Genomic DNA, 23,830 nt, shown 5'->3' with positions numbered 1-23,830 from the left:
TTTAGTTGACTTTGTTTTGTTGTCTCTATTTGTTGTTCTTTAGTACCCTCAATAAAATAATTAATGACAGGTTTTATTGCCCTCCTGTAGAGGAGTAGGTGATTTTTTACGCATTGGACGTTTTCAATTGCCATTTATTAGTTTTCTTTCTTTTGAAATTTAATGTTTTTGAAAATATAAGCCATTTTTTCTTTGCTGTTTTTTTCTGTTTTATATAATTGCTACCGGGCCATTTTATAGAGTGGCCCCATATGTTTTCTGTTAGAGTAGAGGTTATTTTGTTAAGTTTCAGCTTTATCCGATCTTATTTTGAACTTGATAGTAAGTTTTTTTAAAATGGACATAAATATTTGGATGCAATTAATATTTGTTGTTATTGTTGTTTGATTTTGTTCTTCGTCTTGACTTGCCTTCTCAATAAGGACTAGTCAGATCAATCTAATGCGGCATTTTTACTGCAGTGAGTTATTTGCGTCAGAGGCTATCTTTGTTCATACAGATTTTTTTTTAAATATCTTTTTTGGGTTTTTCTATCTGTTCCTCATTTGATAGACATTTATGCCAAAAATGTGGATGAGCGGGGTCGGAACTTTATGTGCGAACGCATATTACCGCGCCTCCTTGCTAATTGTTTTAGAAGCGATTAAGAAATCAAGTTATCTCAAAAGCCACCACATTGTTGAAACGTGTTTGCAATTTGTGCTTTAAATCCGCAATCAGGAATCCGAGGTCCCTTAATGCAAGTTTACACCCATAGCGTTTTTTTAATTATTTTTAACACTTTAATGAAAGAAATCATAAACATATTTTACAAATTCTAATGAATCGACTAAAGAAAAAATTTTGCTTGCTACGTAATCTCTACATCCCCCTCGTCCAATTTCGGAAGTAGGTTTTTTGCACTTAACGTTCAGACCACTGTCCATCAAAGTAATTGTAAAATGTGGAACCCAGCGCAATTCGCACCCGCTCAATTTTTCGCTGTGTTAACACATTTTACAATTACTCTATACCTTTAAAAATCAATCGAATAGTTCAATTTTGAGTAATTTATATTTTTTTGCTTTTTTCGATTGTATGGCCCCATTTTCTAATTAATTTATATGGTTTAAAATTTGATTGAAATAGTTCATTTTTTTATTTCGAGTTTTTTATGCTCTTCATTTCACTCTTTTCACTCTTTTTCATTCTTTTTATTTTGCAATTATCTCTATTTTATTTATTTACTATATTTTAAAAATAGATTGAATAGTTTATTTTTGAGAAATTTATATTTTTACTTTTTTCACTGGTGTATCCACATTTTAAAAATGATTTATGTGGTTTTTTTATTTTTATAATTGCTAATTTTTTTATTTTGAGTATTCTTGCTCGTTGTTTTCACTTTTTCACTTTTATTTTTTATTCTCGCAATTATCTCTATTTTTTTATTCATTCACTATATTTTTTAAATTGATCAAATAGATCAATATTGAGAAATTTAACTTTTTTTTGGTTTTTTGCATATACGACCTCATTTTTAAATTGGATTATATGGTTTTCCATTTTTTATAATTGCTCATTTTTATTTCGAGTATTTCATGCTCACAATTTTTTTACTTTTCACTATTTTATTTTTATTTTGCATTTATCTTTATTTTTTTATTTATTCATTATATTTTAAAATTCGAAATATTTAATAATTTTTTTGAGGAATTTTAAAATATCGCAAAATATTGAATTTTAACTAATTTTAAAATATCGGTCAAAATATAGGATTTTTAATTATTTTAAAAATATTTCTCAAATTGGGGAACCAACAATTATTTTATTTTTTTAAAATGAAAAAATTATTTTTTTAAAATTTTCCCAATAAAAATGACGGATATATTTTGTGAAACTTATAACAGAGAGTTTAAAACTAATAAATCACTTCAAAAACATTACTCAACTAAAATGCATAAAGATAAAGTGGAAAAACATCAAAATCAAGATATGGTGAATAAATTAGATGAATATATCAAGACACTACCCAATGATATTACTACTTGTTTTAATAATTCAGTTATACAAATAAAATCAATTCTTAATAAAGATGATGGATATAAAGATAACTTTGAAGAAATTTTTAATAACATAACTTCTATTATTCACAATCCACAAAAATATATTTATCCGAAGAAATAGAATATAAAAAAGGAGAAACAAAATTTAATATAGGACTTACTACTATTCCACAAGTTTATACAGCAGGTATTTATATAACCCATTTGAATGAAATAGAAAAATTATTAAAAGAGGCAGAATTAAGAGAATCTGGTTGGATGATTCAAAGAAGAATATCTCGATCATAACATATTTCGTATTATAATTCAACTGGTGGATCATATATTGAATTACCTTTTAAATCACCATATATTATTAATGTTAAGAATACTGATGATGATATGTGTATAATTTGGTGTATATTAGCATATAAGTTTCCTGTAGCAAAGGATAAACAAAGAATATCTAAATATGAAGATCATCTCAATTCAATTAATATTCCTTCCTTTGATTTTCCATATAACTATAATAATATAAAAAAATAACATAAATTGAATAATGTAGATTTTAATATATTTGAAATAGATGAAGATAGAAGAATTAAAGGAATAATATTTAAATCTCATAATAATTAGGAGATGTAAGGGATATAACCTTTTATTATATAAAAATCACTATGTATTATTTACTAATATATCCACCATTATTAGAAATTCAAATAGAATGTCATATCCATGTTTAAATTGTCTAACAAGCTACTCATCAGAACAAATATTAGAAAATCATAAATTAATGTGTGAAGAACATAAAGCAACAAAAATTATCTATTCGCATAATGATTACCATCAACTTGATAAATGGTGTTTCAAAGACAGAGTTCCCTTTACAATGTATTGTGACATTGAAAGTTTTAACACTGAATCAAACACTCAAAAACCATTTTGTTATAATCTTGTAATTAAATCAAGTTATCCCGATCTAATGAAAGAACATGAAGTTACTTATATGGGTAAAGATTGTGGTGAACATTTAGCTAACACAATAATAAAATATGAAGATAAATTTAAAAAACTACTGAAAGAAAACATTATAATGGATGAAGAATCAGTTACTGGAGAACCTACTTTTTGTTTCTATTGTAATAAAAAATTAGGTGAAGACATAGTAAGAGATCATGACCACTTTAATGGCAAACTTAGAGGATATGCTCATAATATATGTAATTTAAATTCTAAGAAACCTGATTTTGTTCCACTATACTTTTATAATGGATCTAAATATGACATACATCTTTTCATTAAAGAATTAGCTATAACAAAGTTGAAGATGAAAGCGTTAGCTAAAACAGAAGAAGAGTTCTTTTCTTTAGATATAGGATGTATTAGAATATTAGATGCATTTAGATTTTTTACACCACTAAGTTTAGATGTAGTAGCAAAAACATTAGGTGGAATCCAAACAAAAGGAGTTTACCCTTATGATTAGGTTGATGAAAAATGGGAAGATAAATTGAAAACAACTGAGTTTCCTCCACAAGAAACATTCTATTCCAAACTAAAACAAGAGGGAAAATCAGATGAAGATTATATTAAAGCTAAAGAAGTATTCGACAATAATTGTAAAATTTTTGCAGATTATACGATTATGTATCTAAAACAAGATGTAAAATTTCTGTCAGATGTATTTGAAAAATTTAGAGATAAATGTATAAATGAATATAAAATAGATCCATGCTATAGATATTCATCACCAGGTTTATCATGGATATGTCGTTCAAAGTTTACAGAACAAAGATTGAAACATTACCAAAAAGATACATATGATATGTTACTCATGATTGAAAAAGGAATAAGAGGAGGTATTGCTACAAAACTTGGTGATAGATATGTTAAACATGGAATAGATATACACAACCAGAACATCACGAAATAAATAAATTGTGCACATTATTACACAACTCAGCCTATAGCTCATTAACTATAGAAAATGAAGCATATCAAGCATAACAGGCCCAAGAAGATTATCTATTATATTATGATTTTAACTCATTATATCCATCATGTATGGTTGAAGATCTACCTATAGGTGAATTTATTAAATGTAATGACCTACTTTACGAAACTACTAAATGTGGGGACTTTTGGTATAATATATGAAATAAATATAAAAAATAACAATGACCTAAAACAGAAAATAGAAGTCTTCCCTTATTTTCCAGAAATTTCAATACCATATACTGAAGAATTTACTGATTATCAAGAAGTAAACAAACCAAATATATACAAACCATTAGAGAAATCATTGCTTACATTACACAATAAAAATAACTATGTTATAGAAGGAAGAATGCTTGATTGGTATTTAAACAATGGTGTTAAGTTAGAAGATATAACAATTCTCAATACAATCAAATATGAGAAAAGTAAATGGTTAAAACCATATATAGAGTATAATGTGAAGAAAAGAGAAGAAGCTAAAGCAAATAATGATAAATTTGGTGAAATGTTTTATAAATTAATGAGTAACTCATTCTATGGTAAAACTTTAGAAAATGTAAGAAATAGACAAGATGTAGAAATTGTAAATAAATTAGATAGATAGAAACAACTAGCAGGTAAACCAACATATAAATCAACATCAATATTTAGTAATAATCTCGCAGCAGTACACAATTATAGAAGTGTTGTTAAACAAGATGAATTTAATTATATAGGATTTGCAATATTAGAGCTTAGTAAACTTAAGATTTATGAATTTGTGTATAATGTATTGAAACCAATATATAATAATAATTTCAGCTTATGTTACATGGACACAGATAGCTTACATATACATCTAAAAGATGACCCAAACAAAATGAATGAATACATAGGATGTAAATTAGGACAAATGAAAGATGAGTTAAAAAACGAATACATAACAGAAGCTATATTTTTAGCACCAAAAGTATACATTTTTGAAACAACAAAAGAACGAACTCTTAAAGCAAAAGGTGTAACTAAAGCTTCTCAAAAACATCAACTAAACAGAGATGATTATTATAATGCATTGTTTAACAATGAAAGCAAATATGTTGAACAATTTAGACAAAGATCAATTAAACATGATATAAATATTGTAAATGAGAAAAAGTTTGCATTATAATCATTTGATGATAAAAGAATTGTTGATGGTGTAAAAACTAAACCATATGGTTTAAATGTCTAATACTATAATAATTTATAAATCTATATGTAAAACTATATGTAAAACTATATGTAAAACTATATGTAAAACTATATGCAAATATAATATAAATATAAATAAGTATAAACATAAACATAAATATAAACACAATTTAAAACCAATTAGATAAGAGTGAAACCATTACTACTTTTTACAGGTAAATATTTAAAATATAAAATGATTAGTACAATCTGACTAGTAAATAAACTTCTACTACTACTACAACCATTCTAGATCTAGAGCATGAAAAGAACAAAATCTAATCCTTATCTAATTCTAGAACTATCCCTTAATGATGATAGAAAGTTAATTTCTTCTACAATTACACTATATAATGATCTGTGAATGGACTTAGACCTTTTCACTCTTTTATTATAGTTCATGTAATACATGTAATTTCATGTAATACATCCGCTGGTTTAGTGGTTAATAGATTATATATCATCATCTCAGCCATTATTTTTACCATAGGGTCAGGGCTATTGTTTAAACCCAAAGCAGCTTCTTCTAACGTTCCATCTTTAGCTAATATATTTTTATAGTATTCTTTAAAGTCTATTACTTTCTTAGGTTTATCCACATACTTAGAAAAGGATGAAATAATTAATTTATTATGATTTGGGTTTTTTACATGATTAATGAATTCACCCATACTATAACATTGTTTTCTACAAGCTAAATTTTTTTTAATCAATTTGAAAATTCCATTTTATTTATTTTATAATATACCTTTTCAATACTATAAAAATGATTAGTACCAAATGCGTTAAATGTAAAAATAAAGCTTGGTGTTGGAGTTGTGATGAGTGTCAAAGTAAACCATTCCAAAGTTTTGCAAGTAATAATATTATAACATATAGAGACAGACATAATCAGTTGCAAGTGAACTTTAATAATCCCAATCAATGTTTAGTATGCAGAATGTGTAAAGTAAATAAACACATCTCTCAGTATAGATTTAAACACTTCTATTGTAGGTTATGCATATATCTCCATAGATATAGGTTTCATCATACAAAAGAAAGATTCTTAGAACATGCAAAGAAATATAATATCAGCGAAGCTGGTTTCCAGATCCACAAAGTGGTTTCACCAATCAGCGAAGCTGGTTCCCAGATTGAAGTAAAGCTATAACTAATTATAATAAGTTTTTCACCCCAAATAAAATGTTGCTGATGTTTCCGCTTTTGATTATGTTGATACTTACTATTATAATTGCTTATTGGAATTATGATAAATATTCTGATTTATGGAAGAGATTCAAAGGATATAGGAATATTGTACCAGAACCATTTTAAATTAAAAAACATAACTTTATTATTTATGGTCCGTCTAATTCTGGTAAAACAACTTTTATAAAAAATTATTGTGGTTTTTATGAGACTGTTAATGTTTACTGTATTGATGGTTGTGAGTGGAAAGGATATAATGTATATGGTGTTGATGATTTAATTTTATTAGATAATTTGGATATCTTTGCTAATAGTCTTATTATATTTGATGATATGGGAGAAAACATTAGATTACCAGCTATAGACTCATTGTATTCTAAAGGTAAACATCACAATATTAATATAATATGTGTAGGTCATGCTGTAACAGATTTAAATACAAAAGCAAGAGATAATACCCCAGCTATATATATTATTTTAAATAGTTCACAACAATTCTTTGAAAGAGTACAAGAGAAGTTTAAAATTGATTCTAATCTATATAGATTTAAACATTATAACTATGGTGTAATAAATTATAATACTATTAGTGACTATTATATTGTATTAGATAGATAAAAATGTTGTATAAGATAAAAATGTTGTATATGATTCTAGGATAGGTGATCTTGATTTTGAGAAGTATGTTGATTATACAGAGTTTAAGGAAAAGGAATATAATATACAAAGTAGTTAGTTAACAGATAGAATGATAGAACCAACACATATTGAACCAAAAGAGTTAATGTTCTATTTTGAAGAATATTTAGAGTTTAAGGGAATACATAAATCAATTAAATTATATAAAATATATACAAATATAAAAAATGTACTTAGTGAGATACATAGTGGCAATTATGCTATTGCTGGCATAGTTACTGTGGTAGGATTTGGTTATTCTTACTTTCAAAAACATGGTAATAAAAATGATAATAATTTTAATGGTATAGAAATAATGAATATAGATAAAGCAAAAACTAAATTAAAAATGGTAAGAATATGACAATAGGTTATGGTTTGATTGATAAAAGCAATTATGATCTCAATCATCCATCTAATATAGTATGTGTGTTAGCTGGTTGCCTTGTAAGTATTTATGCAACTCATAATCATATTAATTCTATATCTAAAAATGAGAGTAACATGTAGAGAATGTAATAATGAAATTGATGCTAGTAGTGGTTATCCAGAACATGAACTAATGGATCATTATAATATTTTTCATAAAAATTTAATGGTAAGATGCACGAAATGTTTGCAAAGAATATATAGTGGTTATCATTTTATGGATAGATGTATAAATAAACGTACAGGCCTTATATCATCAACACATAGTTATATTGATTATACTGATATTATTAATAGTATTGACAATATTGATAAAAATAAAGATGATAAAGATGATAAAGATGATCTAAATAAGGTTTTAATTGAACTGAAAGATAAAATTAAAGAAGATATAAAAGAATATATTAGGGATATTTTAAAACAAGAGATCATTAATGAATAAGAACTAGAGATTAAAAATGAAATAAAAAAGAAGTTAAAAATGAAATAGAAGGAGGTGCTAAATTTAAAGACTGATGTTAATATTAAGAATCCATCTAAGCAAATTAAATCAACTAGGACTTGTTGTTTTTGCAAAATTGAAAAGAATAAAGATTGTTTTTTATAAGACTGGAGGTTTATGTAAAGAGTGTTCCTCTGAAAAGGTTCAATGTCATTGTGTATCATTTTCTAAATAGGTCTTCCCTTAGAAAACATATGAAGAGAGCACATATAAATTAGAAAGATAATTTTTAATGAAAAATTAATTATAAGCCATATATTTATGAGATAATTCTCTCAATTATATCTTTTAATTTGTTAATTACAAAAATTACACAGAATAACACAGAATAATAAGGATAACTAGAATTATGGATTAAATTAGAATCTTAGTAATTCTGCACTCGTTCAATTTTGCAAAAACAACAAGTCCTAGTTGATTTAATTTGCTTAGATGGATTCTTAATATTAACATCAGTCTTTAAATTTAGCACCTCCTTCTATTTCATTTTTAACTTCTTTTTTATTTCATTTTTAATCTCTAGTTCTAATTCATTAATGATCTCTTGTTTTAAAATATCCCTAATATATTCTTTTATATCTTCTTTAATATTATCTTTCAGTTCAATTAAAACCTTATTTAGATCATCTTTATCATCTTTATCATCTTTATTTTTATCAATATTGTCAATACTATTAATAATATCAGTATAATCAATATAACTATGTGTTGATGATATAAGGCCTGTACGTTTATTTATACATCTATCCATAAAATGATAACCACTATATATTCTTTGCATACATTTCGTGCATCTTACTATTAAATTTTTATGAAAAATATTATAATGATCCATTAGTTCATGTTCTGGATAACCACTACTAGTATCAATTTCCTTATTACATTCTCTACATATTACTCTCATTTTTAGATATAGAATTAATATGATTATGAGTTGCATAAATACTTACAAGGCAACTAGCTAACACACATACTATATTAAATGGATGATTAAGATCGTAATTGCTTTTATCAATCAAACCATAACCTATTGTCATATTCTTACCATTTTTTAATTCAATTTTTGCTTTATCTATATTCATTATATCTATACCATTAAAATTATTATCATTTTTATTACCATGTTTTTGAAAGTAAGAATAACCAAATCCTACCATAGTAACTATGCCAGCAATAGCATAATAGCCACTATGTATCTCACTAAGTACATTTTTTATATTTGTATATATTTTATATAAATTAATTGATTTATGTATTCCCTTAAACTCTAAATATTCTTCAAAATAGAACATTAACTCTTTTGGTTTAAAATGTGTTGGTTCTATCATTCTATCTGTTAAATAACTACTTAGTATATTATATTCCTTTTCCTTAAACTCTGTACAATCAACATACTTCTCAATATCAAGATCACCTATCCTAGAGTCATATACAACATTTTTGTCTTTATCTAATACAATATAATAGTCACTAATAGTATTATAATTTATCACACCATTGTTATAATGTTTACATCTATATAGATTAGAATCAATTTTAAACTTCTCTTGTACTCTTTCAAAGAATTGTTGTGAACTATTTAAAGTAATATATATATAGCTGGGGTATTATCTCTTGCTTTTGTATTTAAATCTGTTACAGTATGACCTACACATATTATATTATTATTGTGATGTCTACCTTTAGAATACAATGAGTCTATATCTGGTAATCTAATGTTTTCTCCCATATCATCAAATATAATAAGACTATTAGCAAAACTATCCAAATTATCTAATAAATCTAAATCATCAACACCATATACATTATATCCTTTCCACTCACTACCATCAATACAGAATACATTAACAGTCTCATACAAACCACAATAATCTTTTATAAAGTTGTTTTTACCAGAATTAGATGGACCATAAATAATAAAGTTATGTTTTTCAATTTCAAATGGTTCTGGTACAATATTCCTATATCCTTTGAATCTCTTCCTTAAATCAAAATATTTATCATAATTCCAATAAGCAATTATAATAATAAGTATCAACATAATAAAAAGCGGAAACATCAGCAACATTTTGTTTGGGGTGAAAAACTTATAATTAGTTATAGCTTTACTTCAATCTGGGAACCAGCTTCACTGATTGGTGAAACCACTTTGTGGATCTAGAAACCAGCTTTGCTGATATTATATTTCTTTGCATGTTCTAAGAATCTTTCTTTTGTATGATGAAACCTATATCTATGGAGATATATGCATAACCTACAATAGAAGTGTTTAAATCTATACTGAGAGATGTGTTTATTTACTTTACACATTCTGCATACTAAACATTGATTGGGATTATTAAAGTTCACTTGCAACTGATTATGTCTGTCTCTATATGTTATAATATTATTACATGCAAAACTTTGGAATGGTTTACTTTGACACTCATCACAACTCCAACACCAAGCTTTATTTTTACATTTAACGCATTTGGTACTAATCATTTTTATAGTATTGAAAAGGTATATTATAAAATAAATAAAATGGAATTTTCAAATGGATTAAAAAAGTTTAGCTTGTAGAAAACAATGTTATAGTATGGGTGAATTCATTAATCAAGTAAAAAACCCAAATCATAATAAATTAATTATTTCAACATATTCTAAGTATGTGGATAAACCTAAGAAAGTAATAGACTTTATAGAATAAAATAAAAATATATTAGCTAAAGCTGGAACGTTATAAGAAACTGCTTTGGGTTTAAACAATAGCCCTGACCCTATGGTAAAAATAATGGCTGAGATGATGATATATAATATATTAACTACTAAACCAGCGGATGTATTACATGAAATTACATGTATTACATGAACTATAATAAAGAGTGAAAAGGACTAAGTCCATTCACAGATCATTATATAGTGTAATTGTATAGGAATTAACTTTCTATCATCATTAAGGGATAGTTCTAGAATTAGATAAGGATTAGATTTTGTTCTTTTCATGCTCTAGATCTAGAATGGTTGTTGTATTAGATTTTAAATATTTACCTATAAAAAGTAGTAATGGTTTCAATCTTATCTAATTAGTTTTAAATTGAGTTGATATTTATGTTTATGTTTATATTTATTTATATTTATATTATATTTGCATATAGTTTTACATATTGTTTTACATATAGTTTTACATATAGATTTATAAATTATTATAGTATTAGATATTTAAACCATATGGTTTAGTTTTAACACCATCAACAATTCTTTTATCATCAAATGGTGATAATTCAAGCTTTTTCTCATTTACAATATTTATATCATGTTTAATTGATCTTTGTCTAAATTGTTCAACATATTTGCTTTCATTGTTAAACAATGCATTATAATTATCATCTCTGTTTAGTTGATGTTCTTGAGAAGATTTAGTTACACCTTTTGCTTTAAGAGTTTGTTTTTTTTGGTTGTTTCAAAATAGTATACTTTTGGTGCTAAAAATATAGCTTCTGTTATGTATTCTTTTTTAACTCATCTTTCATTTGTCCTAATTTACTTCCTATGTATTCATTCATTTTGTTTGGGTCATCTTTTAGATGTATATGTAAGCTATCTGTGTCCATGTAACATAAGCTGAAATTATTATTATATATTGGTTTCAATACATTATACACAAATTCATAAATCTTAAGTTTACTAAGCTCTAATATTACAAATCCTATATAATTAAATTTATCTTGTTTAACAACACTTCTATAATCGTGTACTGCTGCGAGATTATTACTAAATATTGATGTTGATTTATATGTTGGTTTACCTGCTAGTTGTTTGTATCTATCTAATTTATTTACAATTTCTACATATTGTCTATTTCTTACATTTTCTAAAGTTTTACCATAGCATGAGTTGATCATTAATTTATGAAACATTTCACCAAATGTATCATTATTTGCTTTAGCTTCTTCTCTTTTCTTTACATTATACTCTATATATGGTTTTAACCATTTACTTTTCTCATATTTGATTTTATTGAGAATTGTTATATCTTCTAACTTAACACCATTGTTTAAATACCAATCAAGCATTCTTCCTTCTATAACATAGTTATTTTTTTTGTGTAAAGTAAGCAATAATTTCTCTAATTGTTTGTATTTATTGGGTTTGTTTACTTCTTGATAATCAGTAAATTCTTCAGTATATGGTCTTGAATTTTCTGGAAAATAAGGGAAGACTTCTGTCTTCTGTTTTAGGTCATTGTTATATTTTTTATTTATTTCATATATTATACCAAAGTCCCCATCTTTAGTAGTTTCGCAAAGTAGGTCATTACATTTAATAAATTCACCTATAGGTAGATCTTCAACCATACATGATGGATATAATGAGTTAAAATCATAATATAATAGATAATCTTCTTGTGCTTGATATGCTTGATATGCTTCATTTTCCTTAGTTAATGAGCTATGGGCTGAGTTGTGTAATAATGTGCATAATTTATTTTTTTCGTGATGTTCTGTTTGTGTATATCTATTCCATGGTTTAACATATCTATCACCAAGTATTGTAGCAATACTTCCTCTTATTCCTTTTTCAATCATGAGTAATATATCATATGTATCTTTTTGGTAATGTTTTAATCTTTGTTCTGTAAACTTTGAACCACATATCCATGATAAACCTGGTGCTGAATATCTATAGCATGGATCTATTTTATTTTCATTTATACTTTTATCTCTAAATTTTTCAAATACATCTGACAGTAATTTTACATCTTGTTTTAGAATACATAATCGTATAATCTGCAAAGTTTTACAATTATTGTCAAACACTTCTTTAGCTTTAATATAATCTTCATCTGATATTCCCTCTTGTTTTAGTTTGGAATAGAATGTTTCTTGTGGAGGAAACTCAGTTGTTTTGATTTTATCTTCCCATTTTTCATCAACCCAATCATAAGGGTAAACTCCTTTTGTTTGGTTTCCACCTAATGTTTTTGCTACTACATCTAAACTTAGTGGTGTAAAAAATCTAAATGCATCTAATATTCCAATACATCCTATATCTAAAGAAAAGAACTCTTCTTCTGTTTTAGCTAACGCTTTCATCTTCAACTTTGTTATAGCTAATTCTTTAATGAAAAGATGTATGTCATATTTAGATCCATTATAAAAGTATAGTGGAACAAAATTAGGTTTCTTAGAATTTAAATTACATATATTATGAGCATATCCTCTAAGTTTGCCATTAAAGTGGTCATGATCTCTTACTATGTCTTCACCTAATTTTTTATTACAATAGAAACAAAAAGTAGGTTCTCCAGTAACTGATTCTTCATCCATTATAATGTTTTCTTTCAGTAGTTTTTTAAATTTATCTTCATATTTTATTATTGTGTTAGCTAAATGTTCACCACAATCTTTACCCATATAAGTAACTTCATGTTCTTTCATTAGATAGGGATAACTTGATTTAATTACAAGATTATAACAAAATGGTTTTTGAGTGTTTGATTCAGTGTTAAAACTTTCAATGTCACAATACATTGTAAAGGGAACTCTGTCTTTGAAACACCATTTATCAAGTTGATGGTAATCATTATGCGAATAGATAATTTTTGTTGCTTTATGTTCTTCACACATTAATTTATGATTTTCTAATATTTGTTCTGATGAGTAGCTTGTTAGACAATTTAAACATGGATATGACATTCTATTTGAATTTCTAATAATGGTGGATATATTAGTACATAATACATAGTGATTTTTATATAAAAAAAGGTTACATCCGTTATAATTATTATTTGATTTAAAAATTATTCCTTTAATTCTTTTATCTTCATCTATTTCAAATATATTAAAATCTACATTATTCAATTTATGTAATTTTTTTATATTATTATAGTTATATGGAAAATCAAAGGAAGGAATAATACTTGAATTGAGATGATCTCATATTTAGATATTCTTTGTTTATCCTTTGCTACAGGAAAGTTATATGCTAAAATACACCAAATTATACACATATCATCATCAGTATTCTTAACATTAATAATATATGGTGATTTAAAAGGTAATTCAATATATGATCCACCAGTTGAATTATAATACGAAATATGTTATGATCGAGATATTCTTCTTTGAATCATCCAACCAGATTCTCTTAATTCTGCCCCTTTTAATAATTTTTCTATTTCATTCAAATGGGTTATATAAATACCTGCTGTATAAACTTGTGGAATAGTAGTAAGTCCTATAATAAATTTTGTTTCTCCTTTTTTATATTCTATTTCTTCGGATAAATATTTTTTTGTGGATTGTGAATAATAGAAGTTATGTTATTGAGAATATCTTCAAAGTTATCTTTTTATCCATCATCTTTATTAAGAATTGATTTTATTTGTATAACTGAATGATTAAAACAAGTAGTAATATCATTGGGTAGTGTCTTGATATATTCATCTAATTTATTCACCATATCTTGATTTTGATGTTTTTCCACTTTATCTTTATGCATTTTAGTTGAGTAATGTTTTTGAAGTGATTTATTAGTTTTAAACTCTCTGTTATAAGTTTCACAAAATATATCCGTCATTTTTATTGGGAAAATTTTAAAAACAATAATTTTTTCATTTTAAAAAATTAAAATAATTGTTGTTTCCCCAATTTGAGAAATATTTTTAAATTAAATAAAAATCCTATATTTTGGTCGATATTTTAAAATTAGTTAAAATTCAATATTTTGCGATATTTTAAATTCCTCAAAAAAATTATTAAATTTTTCGAATTTTAAAATATAATGAATAAATAAAAAAATAAAGATAAATGCAAAATAAAAATAAAATAGTGAAAAGTAAAAAAATTGTGAGCATGAAATACTCGAAATAAAAATGAGCAATTATAAAAAATGGAAAACCATATAATCCAATTTAAAAATGAGGTCGTATATGCAGAAAACCAAAAAAAAATATAAATTTCTCAAATTTGAACTATTTGATCAATTTAAAAAATATAGTGAATGAATAAAAAAATAGAGATAATTGCGAAAATAAAAAAAAAGTGAAAAAGTGAAAACAACGAGCAAGAATACTCAAAATAAAAAAATTAGCAATTATAAAAATAAAAAAACCACATAAATCATTTTTAAAATGTGGATACACCAGTGAAAAAAGTAAAAATATAAATTTCTCAAAAATAAACTATTCAATCTATTTTTAAAATATAGTAAATAAATAAAATAGAGATAATTGCAAAATAAAAAGAATGAAAAAGAGTGAAAAGAGTGAAATGAAGAGCATAAAAAACTCGAAATAAAAAAATGAGCTATTTCAATCAAATTTTAAACCATATAAATTAATTAGAAAATGGGGCCATACAATCGAAAAAAGCAAAAAAATATAAATTACTCAAAATTGAACTATTCGATCGATTTTTAAAGGTATAGAGTAATTGTAAAATGTGTTAACACAGCGAAAAATTGAGCGGGTGCGAATTGCGCTGGGTTCCACATTTTACAATTACTCATCAAAAAGTAGAAATAAACAGCCAAGAAACGAACCCAAAACAGAAAAAGGCAAGTCTATTTAGAAATTTCAAGAAAACATGAATTTATTCCAAAAAATAAATTGATAATTAGTTAAATAATTGTTAGCTATGAATTTGTCGCGAAGATACCTTATTCTTAAAAGGCGAGTAGCTGAACAAAAGGTTAGCAGTAGTTGAGATAAAAAGAACTTAGTTGAGATAAAAAGAGAGTAAACAATCTTTTTCATTCTTTGGTTGCCATATATCGTTGAAAACTGGTGCTTTGTTAGAATGTTCTGAGTGCCCATCTGAGATATTTTATCGTGGTGACAAAAATGTTCTCTTCGATAGTGCTCAAAACAGTGAAAATGGCTCATGTATTCTGGAAATGGCTCATTACTAGTAATGAGTTAAGGAGGAAAAAACTTCAGTTCAGTAATTGGTTTTTTGGGAACTAAAAACACGCACAGTCTCTTAAACTGAATATTCAATTTGTTTTCGTAAACCTTTTTAAAATCAAAGGCAAATAAGTGTGTATCATGTTTCTGTTACCAACAATACAAAAAGTGTTTTTGGACTATAATGCTTTTTGAATTGAATTGAAATGAATTTAATTTAGTTGGATTAGTTACAGGTACAAGTTGATGTATTTAAAAACAAATAAACATTATTCCAACAAGAACAATCAAAGAGAAATCTCAATTCTTGTGTCAACCAGTAAATTTTCTTAATATATCTACTTTTGGATTCCATAGTTGAAAACATGATAAGTTGAAGGGCTTGCCTGATGCTTATGATTTTTTTATTTTTTTGAAACGAAACAATATTTTTTTGAGGTTAATGAGCTTCTCTATCAGAGGATTCTCTTCGTCAACAATTTTCTAGCCAGAATTGAATGATACTTGCCAAATTTTGTTCTTTCAAATGAAATAATTCAAATCCTCAATCGATTTTACTTTTTATCTGATAGCTCATGTGGTCCTGATATCTCAATACGAAGGAAAGTCTTTGCTCAAAAATCATTTGAACAATATGCAACGTTTACAAATGGATCCTATTTTTCAAGCGAGAAGTTCTTAAAGAAACGGACTTCATATGTCTAAATATTTTACATAAAAGTGGTTGTAAAAATAATCGGAACATTAAGTTCAAATTATGCGCCCCCTGATTGGTCTGTTTTTTTCCTGTATAATCTAAAAATTTAGTTGGAATTACTCCGAAAAACTTTTGAACTGTCCTTTTGCTATTTTAAATCAGTTTCCGTGACTGCGATAAAGGAGTCTAATTGTAAGCTTTTCTATAAAGCTCGCAAACTCCCCAAACTTTATTTGTAATTTTGGCAACTAATCAACAAAGAAGAAGGAAAACCAAGACGTCTGTTTTCATTCAGATATTGATTATCAACCATCAACCTATTAAAATAAGATTTTCTCTTGAATCCAATTTGAGATCACCTGACAAGAGACGTACACTTGAGTAGCTGAAAATTGTTTTAAGGAAGAAAACAAACACTTATAAAACAATGTTTCTTCTCTGTCAAAAACAATGAATTCTGTTTTATCATCATTAAATTTAACTTGCCGCAATTACTGTCCAACTTATCAGTTTTTAATGACTAATATTATAAGCTTTTTTTTAAACCAAAAAACTTAAAATTTGTGGTCCGCTTGAGCGAGTGATTAAATCTAAATGTGCTCTTGTAAATCATTTTAGATTTAAAGGATCTTTAAAAATTATAAATTATCCGTTATGTTAGGCGCTTTTTTGTTTAGGATAGGTTAATGAGCGAAAAAAATCCGCAAAATCTGATGTTAATCTTACAAGATCTTGCAACAAGGATGTTAATCTTGCAAGAAAATTTTGCAAAATTTTGTTAATCTTGCAAGATCTTGCAAGAAAATATTGCAAGATTATGCATAATCTTGCAAGATTCTTGCAAGATTAACATCCTAAATCGACTAGGGTTTAGATTTAAAAGATATTTAAAGTAATAAACCAATCGTTATAGTATTTGTAAAACCTGTCTAATGCTATTGCAGTCAGCAGCAGGATTGAAGCAGTACAACAGAGGATGTCACAACTGGTCCATAGGGTGCAGAATACCCCTGCCCCTCCCCCACCCAGTCCCAACGACACCCAATCGCCATCAGTGATGAACAGGGCTATTGCGAAGGGCATTATGGCCAGCGAAACCTATAAAACAGGGTGACTTAGGAAAGTTTTCACCCAAAATGAATAATGATCTCGTGAAATTTTTGCATGAAAATTCACTAATATTTATTGTATTTATTTCTCGTATTATTTCTACGTTTAGTATAAGGACCAAACTATTCATAAGTTTATAAAGTGATAATTTAAATGTAATTGTTTAACCAAACTTTTCTGTTATGGTTATAAATTTTGAATTTACACTTCAAATTGAAAAAAAACATCAATTTTGGATTATTTTGAAAAATTTAAACAGTCTAAATAAAAATCGTGACTGAAGCTGTCGGACAAAATCAGAAATGCGGACTCTAGGTACCCCAGCTCTTCTTATGATTTGCTAAACTTAACTAAATTAAGAAGACTTGACCTTCTTCAGAATCTTATTTTAAAACATTGAGAGAAAGTTGACCGCATAATACGGATAAGCACATGTTCAACTTTAGTTATCTAACAAGTGTCGTTGCACGGTAGGAAAAGTTATCAACATTTTAACAGTTTTTTTACCTGTCCTTTTGAGGTTGGGTTGCCCCCGGGGGGGTATTAGAGCAGAACATAATTAGTTTGATTGGAACCGACATTCAAAAATAGACAGGGTAGTGGATAGAATAAGAATCTGAGGAAGGTCAAGGTTAGTTAAATTAGAGATTTTACTTGAACAATTATATTTCAAAGAAAAAATAGTTTTTCGCTGTTTTCAAGTTTTTTCGATCATAAGAATTGCTGGGGTACCTAGAGTCCGCATTTCTGATTTTGTCCGACAGCTTCAGTCACGATTTTTATTTAGACTGTTTAAATTTTTCAAAATAATCCAAAATTGATGTTTTTTTCAAAATGAAATGTAAATTCAAAATTTATAACCATAAAAGAAAATTTTGGTTAAACAATTACATTTAAATTATTGCTCTATAAACTTATGAATAGTTTGGTCCTTACAAAATCCGAGGTAAAAAACATTTCACGAAGTATGGCACAAGGCATAAAATCAATCTATACATTACGGAACTGCGGTCTTGAAAGCTTAAAAAAAAACACTTATTAACTCTTTCGTTATAAGTCACCTGCAACATCTAGCAGTACTTCTGTGCTCATTATCTCAGCATCTTATAACAAATCTCTTAAAACAATTAAACTGGGCAGTCAAAGCCTGCTACAATCGTAAAAAGTTTCATTCAACTCACGATCTTAAACTGATGAATAACATATTAACTGTTCGACTGTTAATACAATATAAGGTTACACTATACACCAGACAATTTTTCAATTACAAAAAGCAAGCAATCAGAAATATTTCTGGCATTGCATTACCAACGGCGAACTTTTGTTTTCACAATCGGACGAGAAAATAAGTAAATAAAATCATTGCTAGAACTAAATACATTGAACAGGGAGTGATCAATAGTGGTGTAAGATATCATAAAGAAATTTTGAGGGCGAATGAAACCTTGTCAAAATCTTCTGTAACTGCCAGAAAAATATACAAAGCTCACTTTTTAGAAAAACTCAAGAAGGACGCAGGCCAAATTCAGTTTGGCCAAATAACGTGGCGTGAAATCAAATTTAGTTCATGATGTGTGCTGTTCCTACCTATGTATTTATTAATCTATCTTTTTATCTACCATTTCAATTATTGGTGTTCACAATTCAAAAATAACTTTTTCTGTTTATTTATTAATTACATACACTACCTGCATGATGTATTTTATATATCAATTCAGGATATATCTCATGTGGTCCTGATATCTCAATACGAAGGAAAGTCTTTGCTCAAAAATCATTTGAACAATATGCAACGTTTACAAATGGATCCTTTTTTTCAAGCGAGAAGTTCTTAAAGAAACTGACTTCATATGTCTAAATATTTTACATAAAAGTGGTTGTAAAAATATTCGGAACATTAAGTTCAAATTATGCGCCCCCTGATTGATCTGTTTTTTTTCCTGTATAATCTAATAATTTAGTTGGAATTACTCCGAAAAAATTTTGAACTGTCATTTTGCTATTTTAAATCAGTTTCCGTGACTGCGATAAAGGAGTCTAATTGTAAGCTTTTCTATAAAGCTCGCAAACTCCCCAAGTTTATTTGTAATTTTGGCAACTAATCAACAAAGAAGAAGGAAAACCAAGACGTCTGTTTTCATTCAGATACTGATTATCAACCATCAACCTATTAAAATAAGATTTTGTCTTGAATCCAATTTGAGATCACCTGACAAGAGACGTACACTTGAGTAGCTGAAAATTGTTTTAAGGAAGAAAACAAACACCTTATAAAACAATGTTTCTTTTCTGTCAAAAACAATGAATTCTGTTTTATCATCATTAAATTTAACTTGCCGCAATTACTGTCCAACTTATCAGTTTTTAATGACTAATATTATAAGCTTTTTTTAAACCAAAAAACTTAAAATTTGTGGTCCGCTTGAGTGAGTGATTAAATCTAAATGTGCTCCTGAAAATTATTTTAGATTTAGAGGATCTGTTAAAATTATAAATTATTCGTTATGTTAGGCACTTTTTTTGGGATAGGTTAAGGAGCAAAAAAAATCTGCAAAATCTGATGTTAATCTTGCAAGAAAATCTTGCAAAATTTTGTTCATCTTGCAAGATCTTACTAGAAAATATTGCAAGATTATGCATAATCTTGCAAGATTCTCGCAAGATTAACATCCTAAATTGACTAGGGTTTAGGTTTAAAAGATATTTAAAGAAATAAACCAATCGTTATATTGTGTGTGCAACCTGTCTAATGCTATTGCAGTCAGTAGAAGTATTGAAGCAGTACAACAGAGGATGTCACAACTGGTCCAAAGGGTGCAGAATACCCCTGCCCCTCCCCCGCCCAGTCCCAACGACACCCAATCGCCATCAGTGATGAACAGAGCTATTGCGAAGGGCATTATGGCCAGCGAAACCTATAAAACAGGGTGACTTAGGAAAGTTTCCACCCAAAATGAATAATGATCTCGTGAAATTTTTGCATGAAAATTCACTAATTTTTATTGTATTTATTTTTCGTATTATTTCTACGTTTAGTATAAGGACCAAACTATTCATAAGTTTATAAAGTAATAATTTAAATGTAATTGTTTAACCAAACTTTTCTGTTATGGTTATAAATTTTGAATTTACACTTCAAATTGAAAAAAACATCAATTTTGGATTATTTTGAAAAATTTAAACAGTCTAAATAAAAATCGTGACTGAAGCTGTCGGACAAAATCAGAAATGCGGACTCTAGGTACCCCAGCTCTTCTTATGATTTGCTAAACTTAACTAAATTAAGAAGACTTGACCTTCTTCAGAATCTTATTTTAAAACATTGAGAGAAAGTTGACCGCATAATACGGATAAGCACATGTTCAACTTTAGTTATCTAACAAGTGTCGTTGCACGGTAGGAAAAGTTATCAACATTTTAACAGTTTTTTTACCTGTCCTTTTGAGGTTGGGTTGCCCCCGGGGGGGTATTAGAGCAGAACATAATTAGTTTGATTGGAACCGACATTCAAAAATAGACAGGGTAGTGGATAGAATAAGAATCTGAGGAAGGTCAAGGTTAGTTAAATTAGAGATTTTACTTGAACAATTATATTTCAAAGAAAAAATAGTTTTTCGCTGTTTTCAAGTTTTTTCGATCATAAGAATTGCTGGGGTACCTAGAGTCCGCATTTCTGATTTTGTCCGACAGCTTCAGTCACGATTTTTATTTGGACTGTTTAAATTTTTCAAAATAATCCAAAATTGATGTTTTTTTTTCAAAATGAAATGTAAATTCAAAATTTATAACCATAAAAGAAAATTTTGGTTAAACAATTACATTTAAATTATCGCTCTATAAACTTATGAATAGTTTGGTCCTTACAAAATCCGAGGTAAAAAACATTTCACGAAGTATGTCACAAGGCATAAAATCAATCTATACATTACGGAACTGCGGTCTTGAAAGCTTCAAAAAAACACTTATTAACTCTCTCGTTATAAGTCACCTGCAACATCTAGCAGTACTTCTGTGCTCATTATCTCAGCATCTTATAACAAATCTCTTAAAACAATTAAACTGGGCAGTCAAAGCCTGCTACAATCGTAAAAAGTTTCATTCAACTCACGATCTTAAACTGATGAATAACATATTACCTGTTCGACTGTTAATACAATATAAGTTTACACTATACACCAGACAATTTTTCAATTACAAAAAGCAAGCAATTAGAAATATTTCTGGCATTGCATTACCAACGGCGAACTTTAGTTTTCACAATCGGACGAGAAAATAAGTAAATAAAATCATTGCTAGAACTAAATACATTGAACAGGGAGTGATCAATAGTGGTGTAAGATATCATAAAGAAATTTTGAGGGCGAATGAAACCTTGTCAAAATCTTCTGTAACTGCCAGAAAAATATACAAAGCTCACTTTTTAGAAAAATTCAAGAAGGACGCAGGCCAAATTCAGTTTGGCCAAATAACGTGGCGTGAAATCAAATTTAGTTCATGATGTGTGCTGTTCCTACCTATGTATTTATTAATCTATCTTTTTATCTACCATTTCAATTATTGGTGTTCACAATTCAAAAATAATTTTTTCTGTTTATTTATTAATTACATACACTACCTGCATGATGTATTTTATATATCAATTCAGGATATATCTCATGTGGTCCTGATATCTCAATACGAAGGAAAGTCTTTGCTCAAAAATCATTTGAACAATATGCAACGTTTACAAATGGATCCTATTTTTCAAGCGAGAAGTTCTTAAAGAAACTGACTTCATATGTCTAAATATTTTACATAAAAGTGGTTGTAAAAATATTCGGAACATTAAGTTCAAATTATGCGCCCCCTGATTGATCTGTTTTTTTTCCTGTATAATCTAATAATTTAGTTGGAATTACTCCGAAAAAATTTTGAACTGTCATTTTGCTATTTTAAATCAGTTTCCGTGACTGCGATAAAGGAGTCTAATTGTAAGCTTTTCTATAAAGCTCGCAAACTCCCCAAACTTTATTTGTAATTTTGGCAACTAATCAACAAAGAAGAAGGAAAACCAAGACGTCTGTTTTCATTCAGATACTGATTATCAACCATCAACCTATTAAAATAAGATTTTGTCCTGAATCCAATTTGAGATCACCTGACAAGAGACGTACACTTGAGTAGCTGAAAATTGTTTTAAGGAAGAAAACAAACACCTTATAAAACAATGTTTCTTTTCTGTCAAAAACAATGAATTCTGTTTTATCATCATTAAATTTAACTTGCCGCAATTACTGTCCAACTTATCAGTTTTTAATGACTAATATTATAAGCTTTTTTTTAAACCAAAAAACTTAAAATTTGTGGTCCGCTTGAGTGAGTGATTAAATCTAAATGTGCTCTTGAAAATTATTTTAAATTTAGAGGATCTGTTAAAATTATAAATTATTCGTTATGTTAGGCGCTTTTTTTGGGATAGGTTAAGGAGCAAAAAAATCTGCAAAATCTGATGCTAATCTTGCAAGAAAATCTTGCAAAATTTTGTTCATCTTGCAAGATCTTACTAGAAAATATTGCAAGATTATGCATAATCTTGCAAGATTCTCGCAAGATTAACATCCTAAATTGACTAGGGTTTAGGTTTAAAAGATATTTAAAGAAATAAACCAATCGTTATTTTGTGTGTGCAACCTGTCTAATGCTATTGCAGTCAGTAGAAGTATTGAAGCAGTACAACAGAGGATGTCACAACTGGTCCAAAGGGTGCAGAATACCCCTGCCCCTCCCCCGCCCAGTCCCAACGACACCCAATCGCCATCAGTGATGAACAGGGCTATTGCGAAGGGCATTATGGCCAGCGAAACCTATAAAACAGGGTGACTTAGGAAAGTTTTCACCCAAAATGAATAATGATCTCGTGAAATTTTTGCATGAAAATTCACTAATATTTATTGTATTTATTTCTCGTATTATTTCTACGTTTAGTATAAGGACCAAAATATTCATAAATTTATAAAGTGATAATTTAAATGTAATTGTTTAACCAAACTTTTCTGTTATGGTTATAAATTTTGAATTTACACTTCAAATTGAAAAAAAACATCAATTTTGGATTATTTTGAAAA

General features: G+C 27.4%; 1 protein-coding gene across 1 annotated transcript in view; it reads right to left on the bottom strand.

The window, feature by feature from the left end:
• LOC142336747 (putative tyramine receptor 2) overlaps positions 1-23,554 on the bottom strand; it is a 38,712-nt gene extending 15,158 nt beyond the window's left edge. The window contains exons 1-2 of the mRNA XM_075385655.1: positions 23,480-23,554; positions 20,469-20,641 (exon numbers count right to left, since the gene is read on the bottom strand). Of these exons, the coding sequence (XP_075241770.1) occupies positions 20,469-20,641; positions 23,480-23,554 (248 nt within the window). The remainder of the gene's footprint in view (positions 1-20,468; positions 20,642-23,479) is intronic.
• Between the last annotated feature and the right edge of the window lie 276 nt (positions 23,555-23,830).

Source organism: Convolutriloba macropyga, chromosome 3 (assembly GCF_964194025.1).
Source record: "Convolutriloba macropyga chromosome 3, txConMacr16.3, whole genome shotgun sequence".
NCBI classification, from domain to species: Eukaryota; Metazoa; Xenacoelomorpha; order Acoela; family Convolutidae; genus Convolutriloba; species Convolutriloba macropyga.
This window is presented reverse-complemented; position numbering and strand designations above follow the sequence as displayed.